This window comes from Stenella coeruleoalba, assembly GCF_951394435.1.
Source record: "Stenella coeruleoalba genome assembly, chromosome: 3".
Classification (NCBI taxonomy): Eukaryota; Metazoa; Chordata; class Mammalia; order Artiodactyla; family Delphinidae; genus Stenella; species Stenella coeruleoalba.
In genome coordinates this window covers 117,296,633-117,324,441 of record NC_137148.1, presented here as the reverse complement: position 1 = coordinate 117,324,441, position 27,809 = coordinate 117,296,633, and the positions used below count along the sequence as shown (strand labels likewise).

The window sequence follows — 27,809 nt, the reverse complement described above, 5'->3', positions numbered from 1 at the left end:
TTGCATTCATTATACCACAGAGCAGCACATCTAGAAACACCAGTAACATGCGCTGAATTGGAATAAGATAGTTACATTTCAAATACAAAGAAAACAACTCCAATGGGCAAGGCAGTAAAAAAGGACTCTGCACAATTTGACTGAGACGGCAGCATAGACCCTTATTAAAATTTAACTGAATTCAAAACTATTCCTGAAACTGGGGTTTGCCTCACTAACCCTCTCCTCATCTTGAGTAAGGAAGTTTGGGATAACCGGCTTGAGGAACTTGAAAGTCCCAGAGCCTCCCGTCAGACACCCCTCGTACTGGTAGCTCTGGGACAGGGTCCCCGTGCCGCTGACGTCCACCAGGTGGCCCGGAAAGTGGCCCTCGGGCACCGAGCAGCGACCCACCGAGGTCGCCCCGCCCCTCCTGCACAGCCGCACCACGACGAACACCAGCACCGAGAAGACGAAGAGCGACGACACCGACGCCAAGGCGACCACCAGATAGACGGTGAGCGGGGCGATCGGGGCCGCGTCCGCCGCTTCCGCTTCACGGGCCGGCAGGTAGGGCTGCGAGAAGCCGTCCACCAGCAGCACGTGCAGCGTGACGCTGGCCGAGAGCGGCGGCTCGCCGTTGTCCTTGACCAGCACCACCAGCCTGTGCTTGGCCGCGTCGCGCTCGCTCAGCAGCCGGGCCGTGCGCACCTCGCCGTTGTGCGCCCACACGCCGAACAGCCCGGGCTCCGTGGCCTTGAGCAGCTGGTACGACAGCCAGGCGTTCTGGCCCGAGTCGCCGTCCACCGCCACCACCTTGGTCACCAGGTAGCCCGCCTCGGCCGCCCTGGGCACCACCTCGGTGCAGGGCGCCGAGGCGTTCTGCAGCGGGTACAGCACGAAGGGCGCGTTGTCCTTGTCGTCCGCCACGAGCACGCGCACCAGCGCCTGGCTGCTGAGCGCGGGCGAGCCGCGGTCGGCGGCGCCCACGCGGAACTCGAACGCCCGCAGGGCCTCGTAGTCCAGGGACCTCAGGGCGAACAGGTGGCCGTTGTCCGGGTTGATGGACACCAGGGAGGCCAGGGGCACGTGCGCGTCGAGGGGCGGCAGCAGCGAGTAGGTGACCTGGGCGTTGGCGCCCGCGTCTCTGTCTGTGGCGCGGACGCTGCCGAAGTGCAGGGCGGGGCTGTTGTTCTCGCGGACGGACAGGGTGTAGGAGGTCTGGGTGAAGGCGGGGGCGTTGTCGTTGACGTCGGACACCAGCACGGTTATGTTGTGCTCGGTTTTCAGCCTGGGGGTTCCCATATCTGTGACGGTGATGGTGATGTTATATTCGGATCTTGTTTCTCGGTCCAGGGCTGTGTTTGTGACTAAACTGTAAAAATTCTCAACAGAGGGTTTAAGAATGAAGGGAAGATCATCTTGGATGGAGCAAACCATCCTTCCATTGTCTCCAGAGTCAGGATCTGAAACGCTGAATACAGCAATTACAGTCTCCTGCAAGCTTTCTGGGATCTCAGTGATAAGCGTTGACATGGTCAGTTCTGGCGGGTTGTCATTCAAATCCATCACTTGGACAAACACCACACAACTGCCAGAAATGCCCCCACCATCTGTCGCCTGAATATTTAATGTATAAGTCTGAATAGATTCAAAATCCAGTTCCTGTGTTAAAAGGAGTTCTCCCGATTTTGCATTTATTCCAAATGTTTTCCGAATATCCTCAGATGCTTGGGAAAGTACATAAGATATTTCTCCATAGGTTCCAATATCTAAATCTCTGGCAGAGACAATGGCAACCTGGGATCCAATGGGGCTGTTTTCTAGGACATGTGCCTCATAGTGCAGCTTTGCAAACTCGGGGGCATTATCATTGATGTCTAAGACTTCAATGTGGATTAGGGCGGTCCCAGACCTGGGTGGAATTCCGCCATCCAGCGCTGTGACGGTTAATCTGATCTCAGGCTGTTCCTCTCTATCCAGTGCTTTGTCCAACACCAGCTGTGGTAATATTGTGCCGTCGGCACTGTCTTGTAATTTAAGATGGAAGTGGGAATTGGGGCTGACTGTGTAACTTTGGAGACTGTTGCTTCCTACATCTAAGTCCTGGGCACGCTCTATCAGGAAAGTAGTTCCAAGAGTGATACTTTCTGAAATTTTCAATATTATTTCTTTGTGTAGGAAAACTGGAGAATGATCATTTATGTCCCTAATCCGTAGCTCAGCCTGGAAAAACTTCAAGGGATTTTCCAGTAACATCTGGAAAGGTAGTACACAGGGCTCGGTAGGGCCACATAGCTCCTCCCGGTCCAGTTTCTCATTTAACAACAAATCCCCGGTCTGCCTATCAAAATGCAAACGCATTTTTTTTCCCTTTGGAAACGACCCGGGGGGCCCGAGCAGCTAGATCATCTACCTCCAACCCCAAGTCTTTCAAGAGATTGGCCACAAAGGAGCCACTGTCCATTTCCTCGGCCACTGAATAACGCCTAGGCTCAGAGCCAGCCTGAGCTATGCCCAGCCAAACAAAGAATATCAAGACTTGCCTTTGTTTCAGAAAGCATTTCTTCCTCTCTCCTGCCTCCATCGCACTCTCGTCTCCCAGCAAACTTGACCCAGCTCGGATTCACGTTGTCGCTGATCTATCTCCCAGTATCACTCAGACACTGGGATAAGTGGAGATGCCTATGGCCCTGATTTCCCGGAGCAACTGCCTTAGAAAGCCTCCCTTTCCTGCTTGCTTCTTTAGCAGAGCATCTGGCTAGAGGAGCGCAGACTGGTAGCTTTCTTCCTTCTACTTCTAATGCGGCGCCACCCTGCGTCCTTTCCGAGTGTTTATTTTTACCAAAACATTAAGGAAATCCCAATCCTTTCTTTCAGACTGATGGCAATCTAAATGGAATATTTTCAAGTAGTGTCTCTCAATGTACCGAAGTAACAATAATTCCATATTAACTAAAATCCAGTCCCTAATAACTTTTTAAAATTATCCTTCCATTATCCTCCCCCAGTTTTCTTCAACTTAAATAAGAATTCTATTCACTCTTGAATTCCTTTTACAAATGCACTTATTTTCTTAACCACTTGACATAAGGAATGTCTTAGAAAATTTGTTTTTAAACCAAGTTTCATGATTGTATTGGTGTTACATCTGTTTATTCTAGAACAGTCCCCTGTATTTTATTGATATTGAATTTTTTGAAGTGTCCAGATCAGTTGTCTTACAGGTAAAGAAAAGTTAAATATAGCTAAGGCATTGGTACTTGTGACTATAAATTAACAATTAGCTATGCTTCAGAAGAAAAGAAAACACTACTGAAGATAGAGCAATAAAACAACAACTATAGCATTATTCAGAAAGGGAGTGTTTCCTCTACTTTCTACCTAGAGCCCAGAAAGCAAGAATGCCAAGGGTGATAGCTGTCTCCACATACTATCTTGTTTTTAGCTTCAAGTAACCTAATTTAATTGGAGATAAGGTGATGTTAAAGAGATGTATCTCCCGTCTCTCTGTCTTGCATTAGGTTGGCAGAATATGGGGATTTTTTTTTTTTTTTTTTTACATGCAATGGAAGGAAAATTGTGGAAGGAAGGACCAAGGCATTTTCTTTTTATTCCAGAGTTCTGAGATAATCCTTAAAGAGGTGAAGTCTTCTTCTGGAAGTACCTGTAGGATGAGCAGGTAAGTGTCAACATCACCAATTTTATGGAATTGTCATCCAACATCTTTTACATGAAGAAAGGTATTTCTGAAACTATGTCCTATGTAAATTGCCTGAATGTTTGCCATGTAGCCATGAAGTTGCCTGGTAATTTTCTTGCAGTGAATGTTTATAATGCACAGATATGAGTGGTATTTAAAATGTGTGGTGAGTACGCACCAGAGATTGGAGAATTCAGTGAGACTGGAAAATTCAGTGAGCCTGGAGAATTCTGTGAACAGCTCCTTAATATACTGAGATTAAATCTTGAGCAGGCTTTTACAACCAGGTTGCTGAGGAGCATGCATCTCAAAGGTTGTCACTGATTGTCACGAACTGGACCTTAGGAGGTCTGAGACTAGTGTTGATACCTACCATTTTCTTCTGTGAGAGTTAAACTTACCATAGGTTGTTCTTCATCCAGTGATTTTCCCCCAAGAATGGGCAAATTACTCACCCCACTATTGCATCGCATATTATTGTGAAATTAAACTCCCTGTGTGGTTTCCAATGGTGGAAAATTCGACCAAATCTCATGCACATCCCCATGCACATTCTGAAACATTCATAAGAATTTTTCAAAGGGGCAACATCTCAGATTCATAGATTTTTCTCAGAAAACAAAAAAATTTACAGGTAATACTTGGAAATGTATAGTTTCTATAGGTCTGGCTTCCTATTCGGGAGGAAAGGCTCTTCTGTGGGTGTATCTAAACTATTCTTTGATCTCTTAATAGTTTAGATCCACCCACAGAAGAGCCTTTACTCACGAATCTTTGGTCAGTTTGGAAACCACCTTGCTGAGGTCTGTCTGCCCGCCGCTACGCAGACACTCCCCTTTCCGCTGCGAGGCCAAATCTCCAGGAACCGGCTATAAAAAGCAGCCTTCCTTTTCCTGGGCTGCTTACGCTACGCCCAGGAAGAAAAGGAAAACTCACCACTTGCCTTTTTCTGCTGGATTTTCTCTCAGTTTCCAGCATAGCCTCTTGGACTGCGTTGTCTTTAATGAAAGAAGCCTTCGGAAGTCTTCCAGTAGGGATAACATCAACATATATCTAGTTCCCATTTGTTTGAAGAAAGGTCTAAAATCTCAGCTTGCTGCCGACGTTTTCCAAGGCGCGTCAACCCCCAGCCCCTCTCAGTTTTGTCTTTTGTAAAATGGAGTCTGTGGCAAGCGCCTGGCTCCACCTCCATTTTTAGCCTGCAGCGGCGCCAGGCGTCTGAACTGCAAACCTGGTTTGTACAGCGCTTTCCCTCAGAAACTGTCAAAAAAAAAAAAAAAAAAAAAAAAAAAAAAAAATCTGTTCGTGTCACGTGGTCTAGTGGCACAAGTCTTACCTCCTGATAGTTTAAATTACTTCTCCGACTTTTGGTTTAGCTAATTACAATTTTTAATTAGTATACGGCTTTATTATCAGCCAGCTGTACAGTTTCTTTTGAGAGTAATTTGAATTTGATTTCTTCCATTTTAGACAGGCCAGTCGTTGGGCTGTACATTCACTGAGTTTTTAAATTCATCGGCAGGTGTTTATTACACACAGATTAATTTCAGGCACTGTGAAAGGCATTAGGGATATAAAATGGAATAAAGCCTGGTACTTACACCCCAAGAGGTTACAGCCTAGAAGTAAAGTAAAGCGATAATTACTGTAGTGAGTCATAAGTGCTAAGACAGAGATTTGCACAGGCACTCTGAAGTACTCAAAAGGAATATTTAAGTAAGAACAGAAATGGAGTATCAGGAAAGATTCTCAGAGGAGGTGAGGTTCGAGCTAAGTTGAATTTTATGGTACCAGGAGTGGGACTGCTGGATCATATGGTACTCTATTTGTAGTTTTTATAGGAATCTCCATGCTGTTCTCCATAGTGGCTGCACCAATTTACATTCCTACGAACAGTGTAGGAGGGTTGCCTTTTCTCCACACAGTCTCCAGCATTTGTTATTTGTAGACTTTTTAAAGATGGCCATTCTGACCGGTGTCAGGAGGTACCTTATTATAGTTTTGATTTGCATTTCTCTACTAATCAGTGATGTTGAGCATCTTTTCATGTGTCTGTTGGGCATCTGGATGTCTTCTTTGGAGAAATGTCTATTTGGGTCTTCTGCCCATTTTTTGATTGGGTTCTTTGTTTTTTGTTTGTATGTTTGTTTTTTGGTATTAAGTTGTATGAGCTGTTTGGATATTTTAGAAATTAAGCCCTTGTTGGTCTCATCGTTTGTAAATATTTTCTCCCGTGCTGTAGGTTGTCTTCTTGTTTTGTTGATGGTTTCCTTTGCTCTGCAAAAGCTAATAAGGTTGATTAGGTCCCATTTGTTTAATTTTGCTTCTATTTCTTTTGCCTTGGGAGACTAATCTAAGACTATATTGCTGTAATTTATATCAGAGAATCATTTACGTATGTTCTCTTTTAGGAATTTTATGGTGTCGTGTCTTATATTTAAGTCTTTAAGCCATTTTGAGTTTATTTTTGTGTATGGTGGGAGGGAGTACTCTAACTTCATTAATTTACATGTGGCTGTCCAGAGTTCCCAACACCAGTTGAGAACAGACTGTCTTTTCTCCACTGTATATTCTTCTCTCCTTCCTCAAAGATTAGTCGACTGTCAGTGTGTGGATTTATTTCCGGGATGCTTATTCTTTCCCATTGATCTGTATGTCTGTTTTTGTGTCTATATCATACTGTGGTTTTTTTAATAACATTTTTTAAATTTTGGATTGCACTTGGGCAAGGGCAAGGGATCTGGTGTGTGTTTGTGTGTGTGTGTGTGTGTGTGTGTGTGTGTGTGTGTGTGTGTGTGTATGTATGTGTTTTCCAATCATTTTTTTCAGGACTGCTAAGGTCCTTTCTTTTGTTAAGACCGTGCTGTGCGGCATAGGGGATCTTAGTTCCCTGACCAGGGATCGAACCTACGCCCCCTATATTGGGAGCACAGAATCTTAAACAATGAATCGCAAGGGAAGTCCCCACACTGTGTTGTTTGTAATTTATTTTATTGAAGGATAGTTGAGTTATGATGTTGTGATGATTTCTGATGTAGAGCAGAGTGATTCAGTTTTACCTATATACAGATACTTTTTCATATTCATGTCCATTACTATTTATCATAGGATATTGTGTATAGTTAAATGTGCTCTACAGTACTACCTCGTTCTTGATCCATTCTCTATATAATAGTTTACATCTGCTAATCCCAAACTCCCAATCCATATCTCTCCTTCTTGGCAACCACAGGTCTGTTATCTATGACTCTGAGTCTGTTTCTGTTTGCAGATGAGTTCGTTTTTGTCATATTTCAGATTCCACATGTAAGTGATACCATATGGTATTCCTCTTTCTGTTTCCGACTTCCTTCACTTAGTTTTGGGAAGTGGTAGTGGGAAGATGTTTTCCATACCATTTCACAGAAAGACCAGAATGAAATTTTAGGCCAAGCCAATGTGATAATCTCTTCGTCCATCCGTGTTGCTTCAAATGGCATTATTTCAGCTTTTTTTATGGCTGAGTACTACTCCATTATATATGTATATATACACCATATCGTCTTGATCCCTTCATCTCTTGACTGACATTTAGGTTGATCCTATGTCTTGGCTATCGTGGGTAGTGCTCCTGTGAACCTAGGGGTGCATGTATCTCTTTGAATGATAGTTTTGTCTGGATGTATGACCAGGAGTGGTATTGCAGGATCATATGGTAATTCTAGCTGTACTTTTTTGAGGAACCTGCCTACTGTTTTGTATAGTGGCTGCAACAATTTATATTCCCCCCGCACAGTATAAGAGGGTTACCTTTTCTCCACACCCTCCAGCATTTGTTATTTGTAGACTTTTTAATGATGGCCGTTCTGACCCGTGTGAGGTGGTACCTCAGTGTGCTTTTGATTTGCATTTCTCTACTAATCAGTGATGTTGAGCATCTTTTCATGTGTCTGTTGGCCATCTGGATGTCTTCTTTGGAGAAATGTCTGTTTGGCTCTTCTGTGCATTTTTGACTGGGATGTTCATTTTTCTTTTATACATTTGTTTGTCTGAGCTGTTCGTATATTTTAGCAGTTAAGCCCTTGTCGGTCACATCATTTGCAAATCTTTTCTCCCATTCCGAAGTTGATCTTTTTGTTTCGTTTTTGCTTTCCTTCGCTATGCAAAAGCATATAAGGATGATTAGGTCCCATTTGTTTATATTTGCTTTCATTTCTTTTGCACTGGGAGACCGATCTAAGAAAATATTGCTACAATGTATGTCACAGAATGTTTTGCCTATGTTCTAGGAGTTTTATGGTGTCCTGTCTTACATTTAAGTCTTTAAGGCATTTTGAGTTTATTTTTGTATATAGTGGGAGGGAGTTTCTTAATTGATTTTCATGTGTCTGTCCTCATTCCCAGTACCGCTTGCTGAAGAGACTGTGTTTTCCGCATTTTATATACTTGCCTCCTTCATGGAAGATTAATCGTCCATTGATCTGTGGATTTCGTGCCGGGCTCCTTCATCTGTTACAGTGATGTATGTATTTGTTTTTGTGCCTATAGCACACTATGTTTCTTTTGATTTATTTTATTGAAGTATAGTTCATTTACAGTGCTTTGTTAATTTCTGCTGTACAGCACAGTGATTCAGTTTTACATACATGTATACTTTCCACATTCTTTTTTCGTAGAGTTTATCAGGGTATATTGAATGTAGTTCCCTGTGCTATACTGTAGGACCTAGTTGTTTCTTTATTCTCTATAGAATAGTTTGCATCTGCTAATCCCAAACTTCCCATCCATCTGTCTCCCAGTTCCTCTCCCCCTTGGCCACCACAGGTCTGTTTTCTATGTCTTTGAGTCTGTTTCTCTTATATAGGTAAGTTTATTTGTGTCCTATTTCTGATTCTCTGTATAAGTAATATCACATGGTATTTGTCTTTCTCTTTTTGACTTTCTGCATGTAGTATGATAATCTCTAGGTCCTTCCGGTTTGCTGCAAATGGCATTATTGCATTATCTTTTACGGCTGAGTACTACTCCATTGTATACATGTACCACATCTTCTTGATCCATTCATCTGTCGATCAACATTTAGGTTATTCCCATGTCTTGGGTTGTGAATAGTGCTGCTGTGAACATAGGGGTGCATGTATCTCTTTGAATGATAGTTTTGTCTGGATATATGCCAAGCACTAGGATTGCTGGATCATAATGTACCTCTTTTTGAGCTTTTTGGAGGTCGCTGCTTGTTGTTGCCTCTAGTTGCTACACCCATTTACATTCCCACCAGTAGTGCCGGAGGGTTTCCTTTTGTCACACCCTCTCCAGCATTTCTTCTTTGTAGGCTTTTTAGTGATGGCCATTCTGACTGGTGTGAGGTGATACCACTTTGTAGTTTTAATTTGTGTTTCTCTAATAATCAGCAATGCTGAGCATTTTTCATGTGTCCATTGGCCATCTGGAAGTCTTCTTTGAACAAATCTCTATTTAAGTCTTCTGCCCATTTTTGGATTGGTTGTTTAGTTTGTTTGTTGGTTTGTATTGAGTTATATGAACTGTGTGTATATTTTAGAAGTTAATCCCTTGTCGGTCGCATCGTTGAAAACATTTTCTTTCATTCTGTAGTATTTTTGTTCTGTTTTGTTGATGCTTTCCTTTGCTGTGGAAGAGCTTATAAGGTTGATTAGTCCCATTTGCTTATTTTTGCTTTTAATTCTTTTTTGTTGGCCAGCTGATGTAAAAAAGCATTGCTAGGATTTTTGTCAGAGGATGTTTTGCCTATGATTTCTTCTAGGTGTTTTATGGTGTCATGTCTTTATATTTAAGTCTTTAAGCCATTTTGAGTTTATTTTTGTGCATAGTGAGAGGGAGTGTTCTAACTTCATTGATTTACATGTGGCTGTTTATCTTTCCCTATACCACTGGCTGTAGAGACTGTCTTTTCTTCATTGTATATACTTGCTGCTTCATCAAAGATTAATTGACTGTCAGTGTGTGGATTTATTTCTGAGCTCCTTATTTTGTTCCAGTGATCTATATGTCTGTTTTTGTGGCAATACCACACTGTGGGTTTATTATTTTTTTTTAATTGAACTGTACTTGTGTTTCAATATTGTGTCCATTTCTGCTCTACAGCACAGTGATTCAGTCTTATTGACATATATATTCTTTTTCATATTCCTTTCCATTACAGTTTATCACAGGATATTGTGTATAGTTCCCTGTTGTATACAGTAGGACCTTGTTGTTTATCCATTCTGTATATAATAGTTTGCATCTGCTAATCCCAAACTCCCTGTCTAGCCCTCTCCTAGTTCCTCTCCTTCTTGGCAACCACACTTCTGTTCTCTGTGTCTCTGAGTTTGTTTCTGTTTGCAGATGAGTTCATTTTGTCATGTTTCAGATTCCACATGTAAGTGATACCATATGTATTTGTTTTGTTCTTTCTGACTTCCTTCACTTAGTTTTGGGAAGTGGTACTGGGAAGATGTTTTCCATACCATGTTATGGAAAGAGTGGAACGAACTTTTTGGCCAACCCAATGTGATGAATCTCTTGGTCCGTCCATGTTGCTGCAAATGGCATTATTTCATTCTTTTTTATGGCCGAGTAGTACTCCATTATATATATGTATGTATATGTGTGTGTATATATATATATATATATATATATATACACACCATATTGTCTTGATCCATTCATCTCTTGACAGACATTTAGGTTGTTTCCATGTCTTGGGTATTGTGGATAGTGCTCCTATGAACATAGGGGTGCATGTATCTCTTTGAATGATAGTTTTGTCTGGATATATGTCAAGGAATGGGATTGCTGGATTATAATGTAACTCTTTTTGAACTTTTTGGAGGACACTGCTTACTGTTTCCCCTAGTTGCTACACTCATTTACATTACCACCAGTAGTGTAGGAGGGTTCCCTTTCCTCATATCCTCTCCATCATTTGTTATCTGTAGAGTTTTTAGTGATGGCCATTCTGACTGGCGTGAGGTGGTACCACTTTGTAGTTTTGATTTGCATTTCTCTAATAATCAGCAACGTTGAGCATTTTTTGATGTGTCCATTGGCTGTCTGGATGTCTTCTTTGAAGAAATCTCTATTTAAGTCTTCTGCCCTTTTTTGGATTAGGTTGTTCGGTGTTTTTTTGTTTGTTTGTTTTGTTCTTTGGGTTTTGGTGGGTTTTTTTTGGTGGGGTTTTTTTTTTGTATTGAGTTCTATGAGCTCTTTGTGTATTTTAGAAGTTAAATAATCCCTTGTTGGTCACATCGTTTGAAAATATTTTTTTTTATTCTGTAGGTTTTTTTCTTTGTTGATGCTTTCCTTTGCTGTGCAATTACTTATACAGTTGATTAATCCCGTTTGTTTGTTTTTGCTTTTAATTCTTTTTTGTTTGCTGGCTAATCTAAAAAAAATATCACTTGGATTTTTGTTAGAGATATTTTGCCTATGATTTGTTTTCGGTGTTTTATGGTGTCATGTCTTATATTTAAGTCTTTAAGCCATTTTGAATTTATTTTTGTGTTTGATGGGAGGGAGTGTTCTATCTTTATTGATTTACATGTGGCGTTTATCTTTCCCTATACCGGTTGCTGAAGAGACTGTCTTTCTTCATATTATATACTTCCTCCTTCGTCAAAGATTAATTGACTGTCGGTGTGTGGATTTTTTTCTGGGTTCCTTATTGGGTTCCATTAATCTATGTCTGCTTTTATGTCACTACCACACTGTGTTTTTATTTATTATTTTATTGAAGTATATTTGATATGCAGGGATGTGTTAATTTTCTGCTCTGCTGCACAGTATTTAGTTTAACTGTATAAAGATTCTTTTTCATATTCCTTTCCATTACAGAGTATCATAGGATGTTTATAGTTGCCTGTGGTATATAGAAGGACGTAGTTATCTATCCATTCTCTATGTAATAGTTTACATCTGGGGCTTCCCTGGTGGCGCAGTGGTTGAGAGTCCACCTGCCGATGCAGGGGACACGGGTTCGTGCCCCAGTCCGGGAGGATCCCACATTCCACGGAGCGGCTGGGCCCGTGAGCCATGGCCGCTGAGCCTGCGCATCCGGAGCCTGTGCTCTGCACCGGGAGAGGCCACAACAGTGAGAGGCCCGCGTACCGCAAAAAAAAAAAAAAAAAAAAAAATAGTTTACATCTGCTAATCCCAGACTCCCAATCCATCTCCCCCCAATCATTCTCCCCCTTGGCAACCACTGGTCTGTTGTTTATGTCTTTGAGCCTGTTTCTGTTGTGTAGGTAAGTTCATTTGTGTCCTATTTCTGATTCCACATATAAGTGATATCATATGGTATTGTCTTTCTCTTTTTAACTTCCTGCATTTAGTGTGATAGTCGCTAGGTCCTTCCATGTTGCTGCAAATGGCATTATTTCTTTTTTTTTATGGTACATGTATACATGTACCACATCCTCTTGATTCCTTCATCTGTCCATGGACATTTAGGTTGTTCCCGTGTCTTGGCTTGTGAATAGTGCTGCTGTGAACATAGGGGTGCATGTATCTCTTTGAATAATAGTTTTATCTGGATATATGCCAAGGAGTGGGATTGCTGGATCATAATGTAACTCCTTTGGTACTTTTGGGGGGACCCTATTTACTGTTTCCCCTAGTGGCTACACCCGTTTACACTTCCACCAATAGTGTAGGAGGGTTCCCTTTTCTCACACCCTCTCCAGCATTTGTTCTTTGTAGACTTTTTGGTGATTGCCATTCTGACTGGTGTTAGGTGGTACCGCTTTGTAGTTTTGATGCATTTCTCTAATAATTAGCATGTTGAGAATCTTTTTATGTGCATTTTGGTTGTCTGTATCTCTTCTTTTGAGACATGTCTTTTGGCCTTCTCATTTTTCAAAAAATTTTTTATATTGTTTTATGGCCTTATTCTCATTTTGTTCATTGTTTTGAATTTTTTTGTAGGCTTGTTTTAATTTCTTTCTTCTTTTGTTCTCCTGTAATTTGATGACTGTCTTTAGTGTTATGTTTGGATTTTTTTTCCTTTTATGTGTGTATCTCTTATAGATTTTTGGTTTGTGATTACCATGGGGTTTTTATAAAGCAATTCATATATATATATATATATATATATATATATATGTGATTATTTCAAGTTGCTCATGTCCTACTTTCAGTTGCCTTTTAACACCCTGCATTCGTACTCTCCCCTCATGATCACTGTGTTTGATATACTTTATATCAAGTTGTTTTCGTGTATTCCTTAACTGCTTATCGTGGATATAGATGGTTTTACTTCTTTTATTTTTTAACCCTCTTACTAATGTCCTACTAACTTTTTGCAGGGATGATTTTCTACCTTTACTTTATGTTTGCCTTTACTAATGAACTTTTTCAGTTTGTAATATCCATGTTCCTATTTGTGACCCTTTCTTTTTTGATTATAGAATTTCCTGTAACATTTCTTGTTAAGCTGGTTTGGTGGTGGTGAACTCTAGCTTTTGCCTGTCTTTAAAGCTTTTGATCTCTCCATCAACTCTGAATGAGAGCCTTGCTGGGTAGAGTATTCTTGGTTGTTGATTTTTCTCTTTCATCAGGTTAAATATATTGTGCCACTCCCTTCAATTTCTGCTGAAAAATCAGCTGGTAGCCTTATGGTGGTCCCCTGTGAGAGTTGGTTGTTGCTTTTTCCTTGCTGCTTTTACTACTCTCTTTAACCTTTGTCACTTTAAGTACAGTGTCTTGGCGTGTTCCTCTTTGTGTTAATACTGTACAGAACTCTCTGCACCTTCTGGACTTGGATGTCTGTTTCCTTTCCCGGTTAGGGAAGTTTTCAGCTATTATGTCTGCGAATATGTTCTCAGCCCCCTTTGTCTCTCTTCTCCTTCTGGTACCCCTATAATGTGAATGCTTGGTATTGTGCCAGAGGTCTTTTAAATTGTCTTCATTTCTTTTCATTCTTTTTTTTTTCTGTTCAGCATCACTGATTTCACTACTCCATCTAGATTACTGATCTGTTCCTCTGTATCATTTAGTCTTATTCTCCTGTTGATTCCTTCTACTGTATTTTTTTTTTTTTTTTTTTTTTTTTTTTTTTTTTTGCAGTATGCGGACCTCTCACTGTTGTGGCCTCTCCCGTTGTGGAGCACAGGCTCCAGACGCGCAGGCTCAGCGGCCATGGCTCACAGGCCTAGCCACTCTGCGGCATGTGGGATCTTCCCGGACCAGGGCACGAACCTGTGTCCCCTGCATCAGCATGCGGACTCTCAACCACTGCGCCACCAGGGAAGCCCTCTACTGTATTTTTTATTTCAGTTATTGTATTCTTGATTTCTGTTTGGTTGTTCTTTATATTTTCTAACTCCTTTTTAAAAACTTCTAACTTCTCACTCGGTGCAGCCATTCTTCTCCCGAGTTCTTTGATCAACTTTACGATCACTACCCTGAACTTCTTTTTGGTTAGATTGCCTATCTTCACTTAGTTCTTCTTCTGGGGTTTTATCTTGTTCTTTTCTCTGGAACATGTTTCTCTGTCACCTCATTTTGCCTAAATTGCTGTTTTTATTTTTATGTATGTGGTAGGTTGGTTATATTTCTCAACCTTGGAGAAGTGGCCTTTTGTAGGATATGTCCTATGTGTCCCAGCAGCACATGCCCCTCTTGTCACCCAAGCTATATGTTCTAGGGGTTCCCCCTATGATGGCCATGTGGGTCCTTCTGTTGTGGCAGGCTATATGGGTGGTATGCTAGGCTTGGTTGGTTCCCAGTCTGGTTGGTTGCCAGACCCTGCCTTATGTGGAGGCTGCTGTCTGCACATTGGTGGGTGAAGCCAGGTACTGGGGTTAGTGCTGGCCTACTGGTGGGCAGAGACAGGTCCTGGGTTCTGGTAGCAGGACCCAAGGGTTCTAGAGCTGGTATCTGATTGCTGATGGGGGTGGTGGTTCCTGATAGAGTTGGATACAAGGTCCTGGGTATGCTGAAGTTTGTGCTGGCCTCCTAGTGGACAAGGCTATGGCCTAGCTGGTCCCAGGGCAGGGTCTGGCCTGCTGATGGGCAGGCTGGGTTCTCAGGTTCAGGGATTATGGTTTTCTTGAGTCTGGTATCTGCCCCCTGGTGGGTGAGGCTGGTCCAGAGGCTAGAACAGGCTCTGTGAAGGTCAGGACCAGGGACTAGGGGATTCTGGGACTGGTGCCTGCCCGCTGGTGTTTGGAGCTGGGTCCTGGTCCCTCTGGTGGGCAGGGCCATGTCCAGAGGTGACTGTGGGCTCAGGGGTCTTAAGGCAGCCTGTCTGTTGATGGGTGTGGCTCTGTCCCTGCCCAGTTAGTTGCTTCGCCTGAGGCATCCCAGCACTGGCATCTCCGTGCTTTTGGGTGGGGCCAGGTCTTGGTGCTTATGAGCTAAAGGGAGGATTCCACAACAGCACTTGCCAGCAGCAGTGTCCACATGGTAGAAGGAGCTCCCCAGAATGGCCTCTGCCAGTGTCTGTGTTCCCAGGATGAGCTGTAGTTGCCTCCTGCCTCTCTGGGAGACTCTCTGAGATCAGCAGGTAGGTCTGACCCAGGCTTCTCTCAAATTACAGCTTCTGCCCTGGGTACTGGAGCATGTCAGATTTTGTGTGCTCCCTTTAAGAGTGAAGTCTCTATTTCTCCAGCCCTCTGGGACTACTGAAAGCAAGCCCCACTGGCCTTCAAAGCCAAATGCTCATCTTCCTGGTGCAGGGCCCCCAGGCTGGAAGCCTGTCGTGGGGCTCAGATTTCTCACTCCTTTGAGAGAACCTCTGCAATGTAATTATTCTTCAGTTTGTGGATCACCCACCCAGCAGAATGGGACTTGACTGTATCACCAGTCTGCCCCTTCTACTCATCTTGTTTTGGTTCCTTCTTTATGTCTTAAGTTGTAGAAAGTCTTTTTTGATATGTTCCCATCTTTTTCATAGATTGATTTTTCTGGAGATGGTTGTGATTTTGGTGTGCCTGTGAGAGGAAGTGAGCTGAGGGTCTTTCTACTCTGCCGTCTTGGCCAATCCTCCTAGGATTTTTGATTTGAGACCTTTCCTTTATCCAAATATATGTTATTTAGTACTATAAATTTCCCTCTTAGCACAGTTTATGCTGTTGTCCACAAATTTTGATATGCTATATTTTCATATTCATTCAATTCATTGCATTTTAAGACTTCCCTTGAGAATTACTCCTTGACATGTAGGTTATTAAGATGTTTGTTATTTAGTTTGCAACTGTGTTGGAGTTTTTCATCTTATCCTTCTATTATTTATTCATTTCTAATTTGCTCTCATTATGGTTGCAGAGTAACTTCTGTATCATTTTCATTTTTTTTAATTTGTTGGGGTTTGTTTTATGGCCCAGGACATAGTCTATCTTGGTATAAGTTCTGTAAGCATTTGAAAAGAGTATAATTCTGCTTTTATTACGTTCTGAGACTCTGAATTTAATTTAAACCTTCTGTATTAACTGGCTTCTCTGACACTACTCTGGTAGAGGAAGAGACAAAGCTGACTCATTATTGCCAGGGAGAGTTGGAAGTCCAGGTTCCCCACTTGGCCTCTGTTGACATCTGAAGAAGTGAGCTACTCATTACCATGGGTGGGTGGGAGTTCCAGCTTCCCACATTTTCTCCACTGATACCATGGCAGGTAGGGGATAGGAGTGGGGAGGCTTGGTACACAAGTGTGTGAAACACAAGCCTTCCCACTCAGCTTTGCTGGCATGGGTGGTAGGGGGACTATTTTTTTTTCTGTGTTGTTTGTCCAGAGTAAAGCAATTATTATCTAAAAGTTTTATGTCTTGCTAGGCTTCCCCTTTCCCGATCCATTGGGTAGAGTAGGGTTGGGTTTTTTGTTGGGTTTTTTTGAGGCTTTTTTTGCCTGTGACTATTGGCATTTCTGGATTGTCAGCTTCTTAAACTCCAAGTGTGAGAATATATGAGGGGGAAAAAAGTAAGAAACTCATGACTGTGTTTTTGTTCCAGTTCCTAGATCCCTAGCTGGTCTGCCCTCTTCTCTCTACCTTACAAATTTTTCTTATGTTTGTTTTATATATAATTTGAAAGGTTCTTAGTTGTACTTATCAAGAAGTATGGGGAAAAGTATGTTTATTCCATCTTCCTGGAAGTCGAAGTCTTACAGTCTAATGTTTAATCATTGCTATTTTCTCAATATAGTCATTCTATCCATCTATAAAGAAAGGCGGTTGGGAATGGTGGAGGGAGACAGTCAATAGGAGGGGGTAGAGTGACCGAGAGATTGGGATTAGTTTTGCCAATATTTAGAATTTTTGTATCTGTTGATAGTGATATTGGAAAATAATTTTTCTTTTTTATTTCTCTTGACCAGTTTTAGTATCATAAAATTAGTTGAGGGGTGCATCAGGTACCCCCAAGATCACCCTTTGATGATTTGCTAGTAAGAGTCACAGGACTCAGCATCCAGTTTTACTTACAACTAAGAGATACTAGAACAAAAAAGAAAACAAAGCTAAATCAGCAAAGAGTAAAGGGACATGGGTGAAGTCTGGAGGAAATCAGGCACAAGTTTCTAAAAATTCTCTCCCTGTGGAGTTACACAGGCCACACTTGATTCCTCCAGTGATGAACTATGACAACATGTGGGAAATGCTGTCTACCAGAGAAGCTCATTAGAAACTCAGAGACCAAGGTTTTTACTGGGGTCTGGTCATTTCGCTACCTGTCTTGGGCCAAAATTCCAGACTCCAGAAAGGAAAGGTTTTCAGGATACATCACAGTGAGCCACTTCTATCATTTAGGGAAAGCTTTATATCAGTGTAGTTAACTGTTTATGATTCAAGTCCCCACACTGCCTTTGCTTTGGGTATTATATCCAACAAATCATTGCCAAGGCCAATGTCAAGAAACTTTTCCCTAGGTTTTCTTCTAGGAGTTCTAGTTCAGTTCTTATATTTAAGTCTTTACCTGTTTTGAGGTAATTTTTTAGTGGTGTAATATGAGGTCCCAATTTCATTCTTTTGCATGTGGATATCCAGTTTTCCCAACACCGTTTATTGAAGAGACTGTCCTTTCCCCATTGAGTATTCTTGGCACCCTTGTCAAAGATCAATTGACCATGTATGAATAGTTTTTTTTCTGGGTTCTCTGTTCTGTTCTATTGGTTAATACATCTGTTTTTAATGCCAGTATCACACTGTTTCCATTACTGTGGCTTTGAACTATATTTTGAAATCAGGATGCCTCCAGTTTTATTTTTCCTGCTCAAAATTGCTTTGGCTATTTGGGGTGTTTTGTGGTTCCATGTTAATTTTAGGATTGTGTATTTCTGAAAAAATGCTATTAGGATTTTGATAGATCTATATTGAATCTGTAGATTGCTTTAGGTAAAATGGACGTTTTAACAATATTAATTTTCCCATACATGAACACCAGGTGTTTTCCCATTTATTTGTGTTGTTTTGATTTTTTTTCAATTGTTTTACAGTTTTCCATGTCTAAGTCTTTTGCCTCCTTGTTAAGTTTACCCTTAAGTATTTTATTATTTTTGATGCTAATGTAAATTGTATTGTTTTCTTCATTTCCTTTTCAGACAGTTTGTTAGCATATAGAAATGCAACTGATTTTTGTACATTGATTTTGTATCCAGCAACTTTACTGATTTCATTTGTTCTAACATTTTTTTAATGTGGAGTCTCTAGGGTTTTCTATACATAAGATCATGTCATCTGCAAACAGAGATAATTTTACTTCTTTCTTTCTGATTTGAATGCCTTTTATTTCTTTTTCTTTACCAAATTGTCTTGGCTAGGACTTCCAGTACTATATTTAATAAAGTGGTGAGAGTGGGCATCTTTGCCTTGTTCATGATCTTAGAGGAAAAGCTTTCAGCTTTTCATCATTTTGTATGATGTTAGCTGTGGGCTTTTCATATATGACCTTTACTGTACTGAGGTGAGTTCCTTATATACTTAATTTGTTGAGACTTTTTATCATAAAAGGGTGTTAAATTTTGTCACATGCTTTCTCTGCATCTGTTAGGATGATCATGTGATTTTTGTCCTTCCTTCTGTTCCTGTACTATATCACATGATTCGCATATGTTGAAGCATCCTTGCAACCCAGAGGTAAATCCCATTTGGTCATGCTGTATAATTATTTTTAATGTGCTATTAAATTTAGTTTGCTAGTATTTTGTTGAGGGTATTTGCATCTATATTCTTCAGGGATATTGGCTTGCAGTCTTCTTTTCTTGTGGTGTCTTGGCTTTGGTAACAGGGTGATGCTGGCCTCATAAAATAAGTTTGAAGATGGTCTCTATTTTTCTGAAAGAGTTTAAGGAAGATTGGTATTAATTATTCTTTAAATGTTTGGTGGAATTCATCCATTAAACTAACTGGTCCTGGGCTTTTCTTTGTTGAGAGGTTCGTAATGTTTTGATCTATGATCTTGGAATAGGATTTTTGCAGCCCATGCTAATTTGCCATCTTGGCAAGAACCAGAATCAGTAATATCTTTTCTCTTTCTGCCTTTCCCTCTATCCTCTTTTTCTATGTCTTTAATTGAACATATATTAGGGTTTTTTCAATCTATGTTCTATGTTTTCTGTGGCTGGTTTAAAACTTCGGTCCAAGATTTTTTGACACTCCTGTATTCAAGAGGTAGGACCTATGTCCCTTCACCTTGAATCTGGTCTCTGGCTGCTTGATCAAAGTCAAAAAAGTATAATGAAAGCGATATTTGCTCTTGGACCCCAGCCGCCATGTTGCAAAGAAGCCCAGGCCATATAGAGAGGGCACATGCAAGTATTCTTGTTGACTGCCAACGTCAGTGATGTAAGGGAAATCACCCCCAGATGATACGAGCCCATAGTTACCATGTCAACCCCATCTTTGAGCCTTTCTACATGAGGCCTCAGAAAACAGATCAGAGACAGCCCATCCTCACTGTGCCCTCACTGAATCCCTGACTCAGAGTCCATGAGAAAAGTAAAATGGTTGTTTCATGCCACTAAGTTTTGGGGTGGTTTGTAACTTTTTGTTCTGTTATTGATGAATCCCATAGTTATATACAAATTTACTAATTTGTTCTTCAATAGCTCCCAGACTAAATTTTATACCATCTACTGAAGTTTTATTACATGACTATGTTTTGTTTCTAAAATTTCTAGTAGGGTCTGTATATATCTAACTAGTTTTGTTTTATTTCAGTCTCATGTTTTATTTCTTCCATAATTTATTGCCCATTTTGTGGGTATAATCCCAAATTCATCTTCACAAGTGTCTTCTTAAATTTTTTATTTTGAATAGTACTTTTTAAAAAATATAATTCTCTTTCCTTCCTCTCCCCACTGATGTTCACCTCCTAGACCACCCAGATATGCTCTAGAGTCAGGTCTTGTAATAGTGATTTGGGCTTCTGATCCAAAATAGTACAGTTGACGTCCTTGAGCCTGTTAGCTATAAGGTTTAGTTCATAGTCTGTGCCTTCCAGCCTCCATAGGTCTGAAACATACTACAATGTATAACTTCAGGAATCTTTTGGTGGTTTTTTAACCTTTTTCCATGAATAAGACAGGCCCATCCCAGATCCTGGCTCTAAGCAATGACCCTGGCTTTTATTCTCTATCTTTCATGGAGAACCTTTTGTTCTTGATACCCCATAGCAGCCAAACTAATGGGAACCAATGCCACCATCTGATTTGGCAGCTCAGAAATGCAAGGATTTCATCCCTGCTCATCATTTTATGTCTGTTTCATTTCTGGTTTTTGCAGTTAAATTTTTTCTATTTTAAAAGTTTATTGTCTGTGTGGTTTAGAGCAAAGCATGGTACATAGAACCATAAGTTTGCTTCACCAGCTGAAACAGAAAACTCTTATTTTTACTTTTTATTTTTATATATTTTTTCCTTTAACATCTTTATTGGAGTATAATTGCTTTACAATGTTGTGTTAGTTTCTGCTGTATAACAAAGTGAATCAGCTATATGCATACGTATATCCCCATATCTCCTCCCTCTTGCATCTCCCTCCCACCCTCCTTATCCCACCCCTCTAGGTGGTCGCAAAGCACTGAGTTGATCTCCCTGTGCTATACAGCTGCTTCCCACTAGCTATCTATTTTATATTTAGTACTGTATTTATGTAAATGTTACTCTCTCACTTCGTCCCAGCTTACCCTTGCCCCTCCCCATGTCCTCAGGTCCATTCTCTATGCCTGTGTCTTTTTCTTGTCCTGCCCCTATGTTCATCAGAACCTTTTTTTTTTTAGATTCCATAGATATGTGTTAGCATACAGTATTTGTTTTTCTCTTTCAGACTTACTTCACTCTGTATGACCGACTCTGGGTCCATCCACCTCACTACAAATAACTCAATTTCATTTCTTTTTATGGCTGAGTAATATTCCATTGTATATCTGTGCCACATCTTCTTTATCCATTCATCTGTTGATGGACACTTAGGTTGCTTCCATGTCCTGGCTATTGTAAATAGTGCAGCAATGAACATTGTGGTACATGACTCTTTTTGAATTATTGTTTTCTTAGGGTATATGCCCAGTAGTGGGATTGCTGGGTCATATGGTAGCTCTATTTTTAGTTTCTTAAGAAACCTCCATACTGTTCTCCATAGTGGCTGTATCAATTTACATTCCCACCAACAGTGCAAGAGGGTTCCCTTTTCTCCACACCCTCTCCAGCATTTACTGTTTATAGATTTTTTGATGATGGCCATGCTGACTGGTGTGAGGTGATACCTCATTGTAGTTTTGATCTGCATTTCTCTAATGATTAGTGACATTGAGCATCTTTTCATGGGTTTGTTGGCGATCTGTACGTCTTTGGAGAAATGTCTGTTTAGGTCTTCTGCCCATTTTGGATTGGGTGTTTGTTTTTTTCATATTGAGCTGCATGAGCTGCTTATATATTTTGGAGATTAATCCTTTGTCAGTTGCTTCCTTGGCAAATATTTTCTCCCATTCTGAGTGCTGTCTTTTCGTCTTGTTTATGTTTTCCTTTGCTGTGCAAAAGCTTTTAAGTTTCATTAGGTCCCATTTGTTTATTTTTGTTTTTAATTTCCATTTCTCTAGGAGGTGGGTCAAAAAGGATCTTGCTGTGATTTATATCATAGAGTGTTCTGCCTATGTTTTCCTCTAAGAGTTTGATAGTGTCTGGCCTTACATTTAGGTCTTTAATCCATTTTGAGTTTATTTTTGTGTATGGTGTTGAGTGTTTTAATTTCATTATTTTACATGCAGCTGTCCATTTTTCCCAGCACCACTTACTGAAGAGGCTGTCTTTCCTCCATTATATACTCTTGCCTCCTTTATCAAAAATAAGGTGACCATATGCGCGTGGGTTTATCTCTGGGCTTTCTATCCTGTTCCATTGATCTATATTTCTGTTTTTGTGCCAGTACCTTACTGTCTTGATTACTGTACCTTTGTAGTATAGTCTGAAGTCTGGGAGCCTGATTCCTCCAGCTCCGTTTTTCTCTCTCAAGATTGCTTTGGCTATTTGGGGTCGTTTGTGTTTCCATATAAATCGTGAAATTTTTTGTTCTAGTTCTGTGAAAAATGCCATTGGTAGTCTGATAGGGATTGCATTGAATCTGTAGATTGCTTTGGGTAGTATAGTCATTTTTACAATGTTGATTCTTCCAATCCAAGAACATGGTATATCTCTCTATCTGTTGGTATCATCTTTAATTTCTTTCATCAGTGTCTTATAGTTTTCTGCATAAAGATCTTTTGTCTCCTTAGGTAGGTTTATTCCTAGGCATTATATTCTTTTTGTGGCAATGGTAAATGGGAGTGTTTCCTTAATTTCTCTTTCAGATTTTCATCATTAGTGTATAGGAATGCCAGAGATTTCTGTGCATTAATTTTGTATCCTGCTACTTTACCAAATTCATTCATTCACTCTAGTAGTTTTCTAGTAGCATCTTTAGGATTCTCTATGTATAGTATCATGTCATCTGCAAACAGTGACAGTTTGACTTCTTCTTTTTGGATTTGGATTCCTTTTATTTCTTTTTCTTCTCTGATTGCTGTGTCCAAAACTTCCAACACTATGTTAATAGTGGTGAGAATGGGCAACCTTGTCTTGTTCCTGATCTTAGAGGAAATGGTTTCAGTTTTTCACCATTGAGAATGATGTTTGCTGTGGGTTTATCATGTATGGCCTTTATTATGTTGAAGTAGGTTCTCTCTATGCCTACTTTCTGGAGAGTTTTTATCATAAATCAATGTTGAATTTTGTCAAAAGCTTTTTCTGCATCTTTTGAGATTATCATATGGTTTTTATCCTTCAATTTGTTAATATGGTGTATCACATTGATTGATTTGTGTATATTGAAGAATGCTTGCCTTCCTGGGATAAACCCCACTTGATCATACTGTATGATCCTTTTAATGTGCTGTTGGATTCTGTTTGCTAGTATTTTGTTGAGGATTTTTGCATCTATGTTCATCAGCGATATTGGCCTATAGTTTTCTTTTTTGGGGACATCTTTGTCTGGTTTTGGTATCAGGATGATGGTGGCCTCATAGAATGAGTTTGGGAGTGTTTCTCCCTCTTCCCTTTGGAAGAGTTTTAGAAGGATAGGTGTTATCTCTTCTCTAAATATTTCATAGAATTCGCCTGTGAAGCCATCTGATCCTGGGCTTTTGTCTGTTGGAAGATATTTAATCACAGTTTCAATTTCAGTGCTTGTGATTGGTCTGTTTATATTTTCTATTTCTTCCTAGTTCAGTCTCAGAAGGTTGTGCTTTTCTAATAGTTTGTCCAATTCTTCCAGGTTGTCCATTTTATTGGCATATAGTTGCTTGTAGTAATCTCTCATGATCCTTTGTATTTCTGCAGTGTCAGTTGTTACTTCTCCTTTTTCTTTTCTAATTCTGTTGATTTGAGTCTTCTCCCTTTTATTCATGATGAGTCTGGCTAATGGTTTATCAATTTTGTTTATCTTCTCAAAGAACCAGCTTTCAGCTTTATTGATCTTTGCTATTGTTTCCTTCATTTCTCTTTCATTTATTTCTGATCTAAACATTATGATTTCTTTCCGTCTGCTAACTTTGGGGGGGGGTGTTCTTTTTTCTCTAATTGCTTTAGGTGTAAGGTTACTTGTTTATTTGAGATGTTTCTTGTTTCTTGAGGTAGGATTGTATTGCTATAAACTTCCCCTCTTAGAACTGCTTTTGCTGCATCCCATAGGTTTTGGCTTGTTATGTTTTCATTGTCAGTCATTTGTTTCTAGGTAATTTTTTATTTCCTCTTTGATTTCTTTAGTGATCTCTTGGTTATTTAGTAGCGTATTGTTTAGCTTCCATGTGTCTTTATTTCTTACAGTTTTTTTCCTATAATTGATATCTAGTCTCATAGCATTGTGGTCAGAAAAGATACTTGATGTGATTTCAATTTTCTTAAACTTACCTAGGCTTGATTTGTGACCCAAATATGGTCTATCCTGGAGAATGTTCCATGAGCACTTGAGAAGAAAGTGTATTCTGTTGTTTTTGGATGGAATGTCCTATAAATATCAATTAAGTCCATCTTGTTTAATGTTTAATCATTTAAAGCTTGTGTTTCCTTATTTATTTTCATTTTGGATGATCTGTCCATTGGTGAAAGTGGGGTGTTAAAGTCCCCTACTATGATTCTGTTACTGTCAATTTCCCCTTTTATGGCTGTTAGCATTTGCCTTATGTATTGAGGTGCTCCTATGTTGGGTGCATAAATATTTACAATTGTTATATCTTCTTCTTGGATTGATCCCTTGATCATTATGTAGTGTCCTTCTTTGTCTCTTGTAATAGTCTTTGTTTTAAAGTCTATTTTGTCTCATATGAGGATTGCTACTCCAGCTTTCCTTTGATTTCCACTTGCATGGAATATCTTTTTCCATCCCCTCACTTTAGGCTGTATGTGTCCCTAGGTCTGAAGTGGGTCTCTTGCAGACAGCATATGTATGGGTCTTGTTTTTGTATCCATTCAGGCAGTCTGTGTCTTTTGGTTGGAGCATTTAATTCATTTACATTTAAGGTAATTATCGATATGTATGTTCCTATTACCATTTTCTTAATTGTTTTGGGTTTGTTTTTGTAGGTCTTTTCCTCCTCTTGTGTTTTCTGCCCAGAGAAATTCCTTTAGCATTGTTGTAAAGCTGGTTTGGTGGTGCTGAATTCTCTTAACTTTTGCTTGTCTGTAAAGGCTTTAATTTCTCCATCGACTCTGAATGAGATCCTTGCTGGGTAGAGTAATCTTGGCTGTAGGTTTTTCCCTTTCATCACTTTAATATGTCCTGCCACTCCCTTCTGGCTTGAAGAGTTTCTGTTGAAAAATCAGCTGTTAACCTTACAGGGATTCCCTTCTATGTTATTTGTTGCTTTTTCCTTGCTGCTTTTAATATTTTTTCTTTGTGTTTAATTTTTGATAGTTTCATTAATACGTGTCTTGGTGTGATGCTCTGGGTTTATCCTTTATGGTACTCTCTGTGCCTTCTGAACTTGATTGACTATTTCCTTTCCCATGTTAGGAAAGTTTTCAACTATATTCTCTTCAAATGTTTTCTCAGCCCTGTTCTTTTTCTCTTCTTCTTCTGGGACCCCTATAATTCAAATGTTGGTGTGTTTAATGTTGTCCCAGAAGTCTCTGAGGCTGTCCTCAATTCTTTTTTCTTTATTCTGCTCTCTGGACATTATTTCCACCATTTTATCTTCCAGCTCACTTATCCATTCTTCTGCCTCAGTTATTCTGCTATTTATTGATTCCTTCTAGAGTATTTTTAATTTCAGTAATTGTGTTGTTCATCACTGTTTGTTTGCTCTTTTGTTCTTCTAGATCCTTGTTAAATGTTTCTTGTAGTTTCTCCATTCTGTTTCCGAGATTTTGGATCATCTTTACTATCACTCTGAATTCTTTTTCAGGTAGGTTGCCTGTTTGTCTTCATTTATTTGGTCTTGTAGGTTTTTACCTTGCTTCTTCGTCTGTAATATACTTTTTTTGTCGTTTCATGTTTTTTTTTTTCTTTTTGATGGGTGGTGCTGTATTCCTGTCTTACTGGTTGTTTGGCCTGAGACCTCCAGCACTGGAGTTTGCAGGCAGTTGGATAGAGCCAGGTCTTGGTGCTGAGGTGAGGACCTCCAGGAGGCCTCACTCTGATTAATATTCCCTGGGGTCTGAGGTTCTCTGTTAGTCCAGTGGTTTGGACTTGGAGCTCCCACCACAGGAACTCGGCCTGACCTGTAGCCTGGGAACCAAGATCTCGCAAGCTCATGGCATGGTGAAAAAAGGAAAAAAGGAACAGTACAATATCAAAGAATAAAAAACAAAATAAAATTAGAAAAATAAAAAATATATTAGGAAAAATAAAACTATAATTGAAACAACTGCAACAAGGTAAAATAAAACCACAACAGAAAAAAGAAAAAAAAGGGGGGGGGGAGAACAAGCCAAAAGGACAGAACAATAACAAAGTATAAAGAATAAAATAAAATTAGAGAAATAAAAGATTAGGAAAAATAATAATATAAAAGAATCAACAATGAATCAGCTAGGTAAAACAGAACCCCAATCTAAAAGAGGGGGAAAAAAAAAAGCCTTGGCTATGGGGGCAGAGTTTAGGCGGGGGTGGAATTTAGGGGCGGGGCTTAGGGTGGGGCAGGACTTAGGCTGGTGGGGTGTTGATGTTGGAGCATGGTGCGGGGCCTAGGCGGGGCAACATTCAAGCATGGGCCTGGCCTCTGCTTAGGACCTGCGCACAGAAGGGGAGAGGCAGCACGTGGAAAGGAGGGCCTCTGGAGTGTGGGGTTCCAGAGTTTGGAGGTAGGGCCCTGAGTGAGGGTGTGTGGATGGGGTTTAGGCCCAGCGCTTTGGAAGGAGTCTGTGAGTGTAGAGGTAGGGCCATGCGTGGCGGTGTAGGGGTGGGACTTGGGTTCTGCGTGGCAGGAGGGAGGCTCTGAGGGCAGAGGATTAGGCCCGGGAGCCCAACAGGCTCCCCAGTGCCTAAGTGGACTGGGAAAGCACTGGCCAGGTTCCCTTCCATTCCTTCTTGCCCCTCCCCCACCATCTCCCCAAGCGTCTCCCCCATCCCGCTGGACCCCTAACCACAGGTGGGTCCCTCTGGGTGTAGGAACTCCTCCCCTCCCCAAGCCACCCCTCAGGAGTGCTGGTCCCAAAGGTCCAGCCTTTACTTTTGCTCCCTCTTCCCTCCCTCCCACTCCCTCAGGACCCACACAGCTGGAGGGGGCCTCCATGGGCAGAGGCTCAGGCCCAGCATCTCAGCAGGTTCCTGGGGGCCCAAAAACCTGGCCACACTCCCTTTTGTTCCTCTGCCCTCCCAATGGTTCCCCAATTTCCCCCTTTCAGCGTGGGATACCTTCCCCTCCCCCAGCCGGCCCTCAGGGGCGCCAGGCCTGTCCTGCCTCCACTTCTCCTCCCCCTTCACTCCCCCCATGCCCCATGTCCTACCTTGTTGCTGGGGGTTTCTCCCGTCTGCTTAGGTGTCTGTGGTCTCCCACGGATGCCTGGTAGGTGCCCTAGTTGTGAGGAGACATGACTTCCACGTCCTCCTAGTACGCCATCTTGACTCCGCCCCCTATTTTTACTTTTTAATAGTTTCAGTGTTATATAAACACAGCCAATACTTTAATAATATAAAAAGTGTTACATAGATTTGGAGATGAGGTCAAATTTTGGGCTGAAGAGTGGATGTGTGATTAATCACCTATTTGATATTCGGCTCTATAGAAAATAGACCTTTATATGAGACAATTATCAGGATAAATTCTTCTTCCAAGAATGAGACAGGTTCATCTTTAAATATAAAACAACAACTAAAAGCACAGACACAGAAAGCAATATACCTATTTATTTTTGGTAGAATTATTAAATAAAACCAAAGAGACCAATTCCATTTTGCATATATCTCTATGTCTAATTTCAGCATCTAAATCTATGTTTAAATGACACCTAGGAGTTCCCTGGTGGCACAGTGGTTAAGAATCCACCTGCCAATGCAGGGGACAGAGTTCGAGCCCTGGTCCGGGAAGATCCCACATGCTGTGGAGCAACTAAGCCCGTGCACCACAACTACTGAGCCTGTGTGCCACAACTACTGAAGCCCATATGCCTAGAAGCCATGCTCCACAAGAGAAGCCACCACAGTGAGAAGCCCACGCACCTCAACAA

The 27,809-nt window shown here is 40.7% G+C and overlaps 1 protein-coding gene across 1 annotated transcript in view; it reads right to left on the bottom strand.

Moving 5' to 3' along the window:
* Positions 1–27,809, bottom strand: part of LOC307183664 (protocadherin beta-2-like) — a 39,613-nt gene continuing 11,804 nt past the window's right edge. Inside the window, exon 2 of the mRNA XM_079916499.1 lies at positions 1–2,319. Coding sequence (XP_079772625.1) covers positions 172–2,319 — 2,148 coding nt within the window. The 3' untranslated portion in view covers positions 1–171. The remainder of the gene's footprint in view (positions 2,320–27,809) is intronic.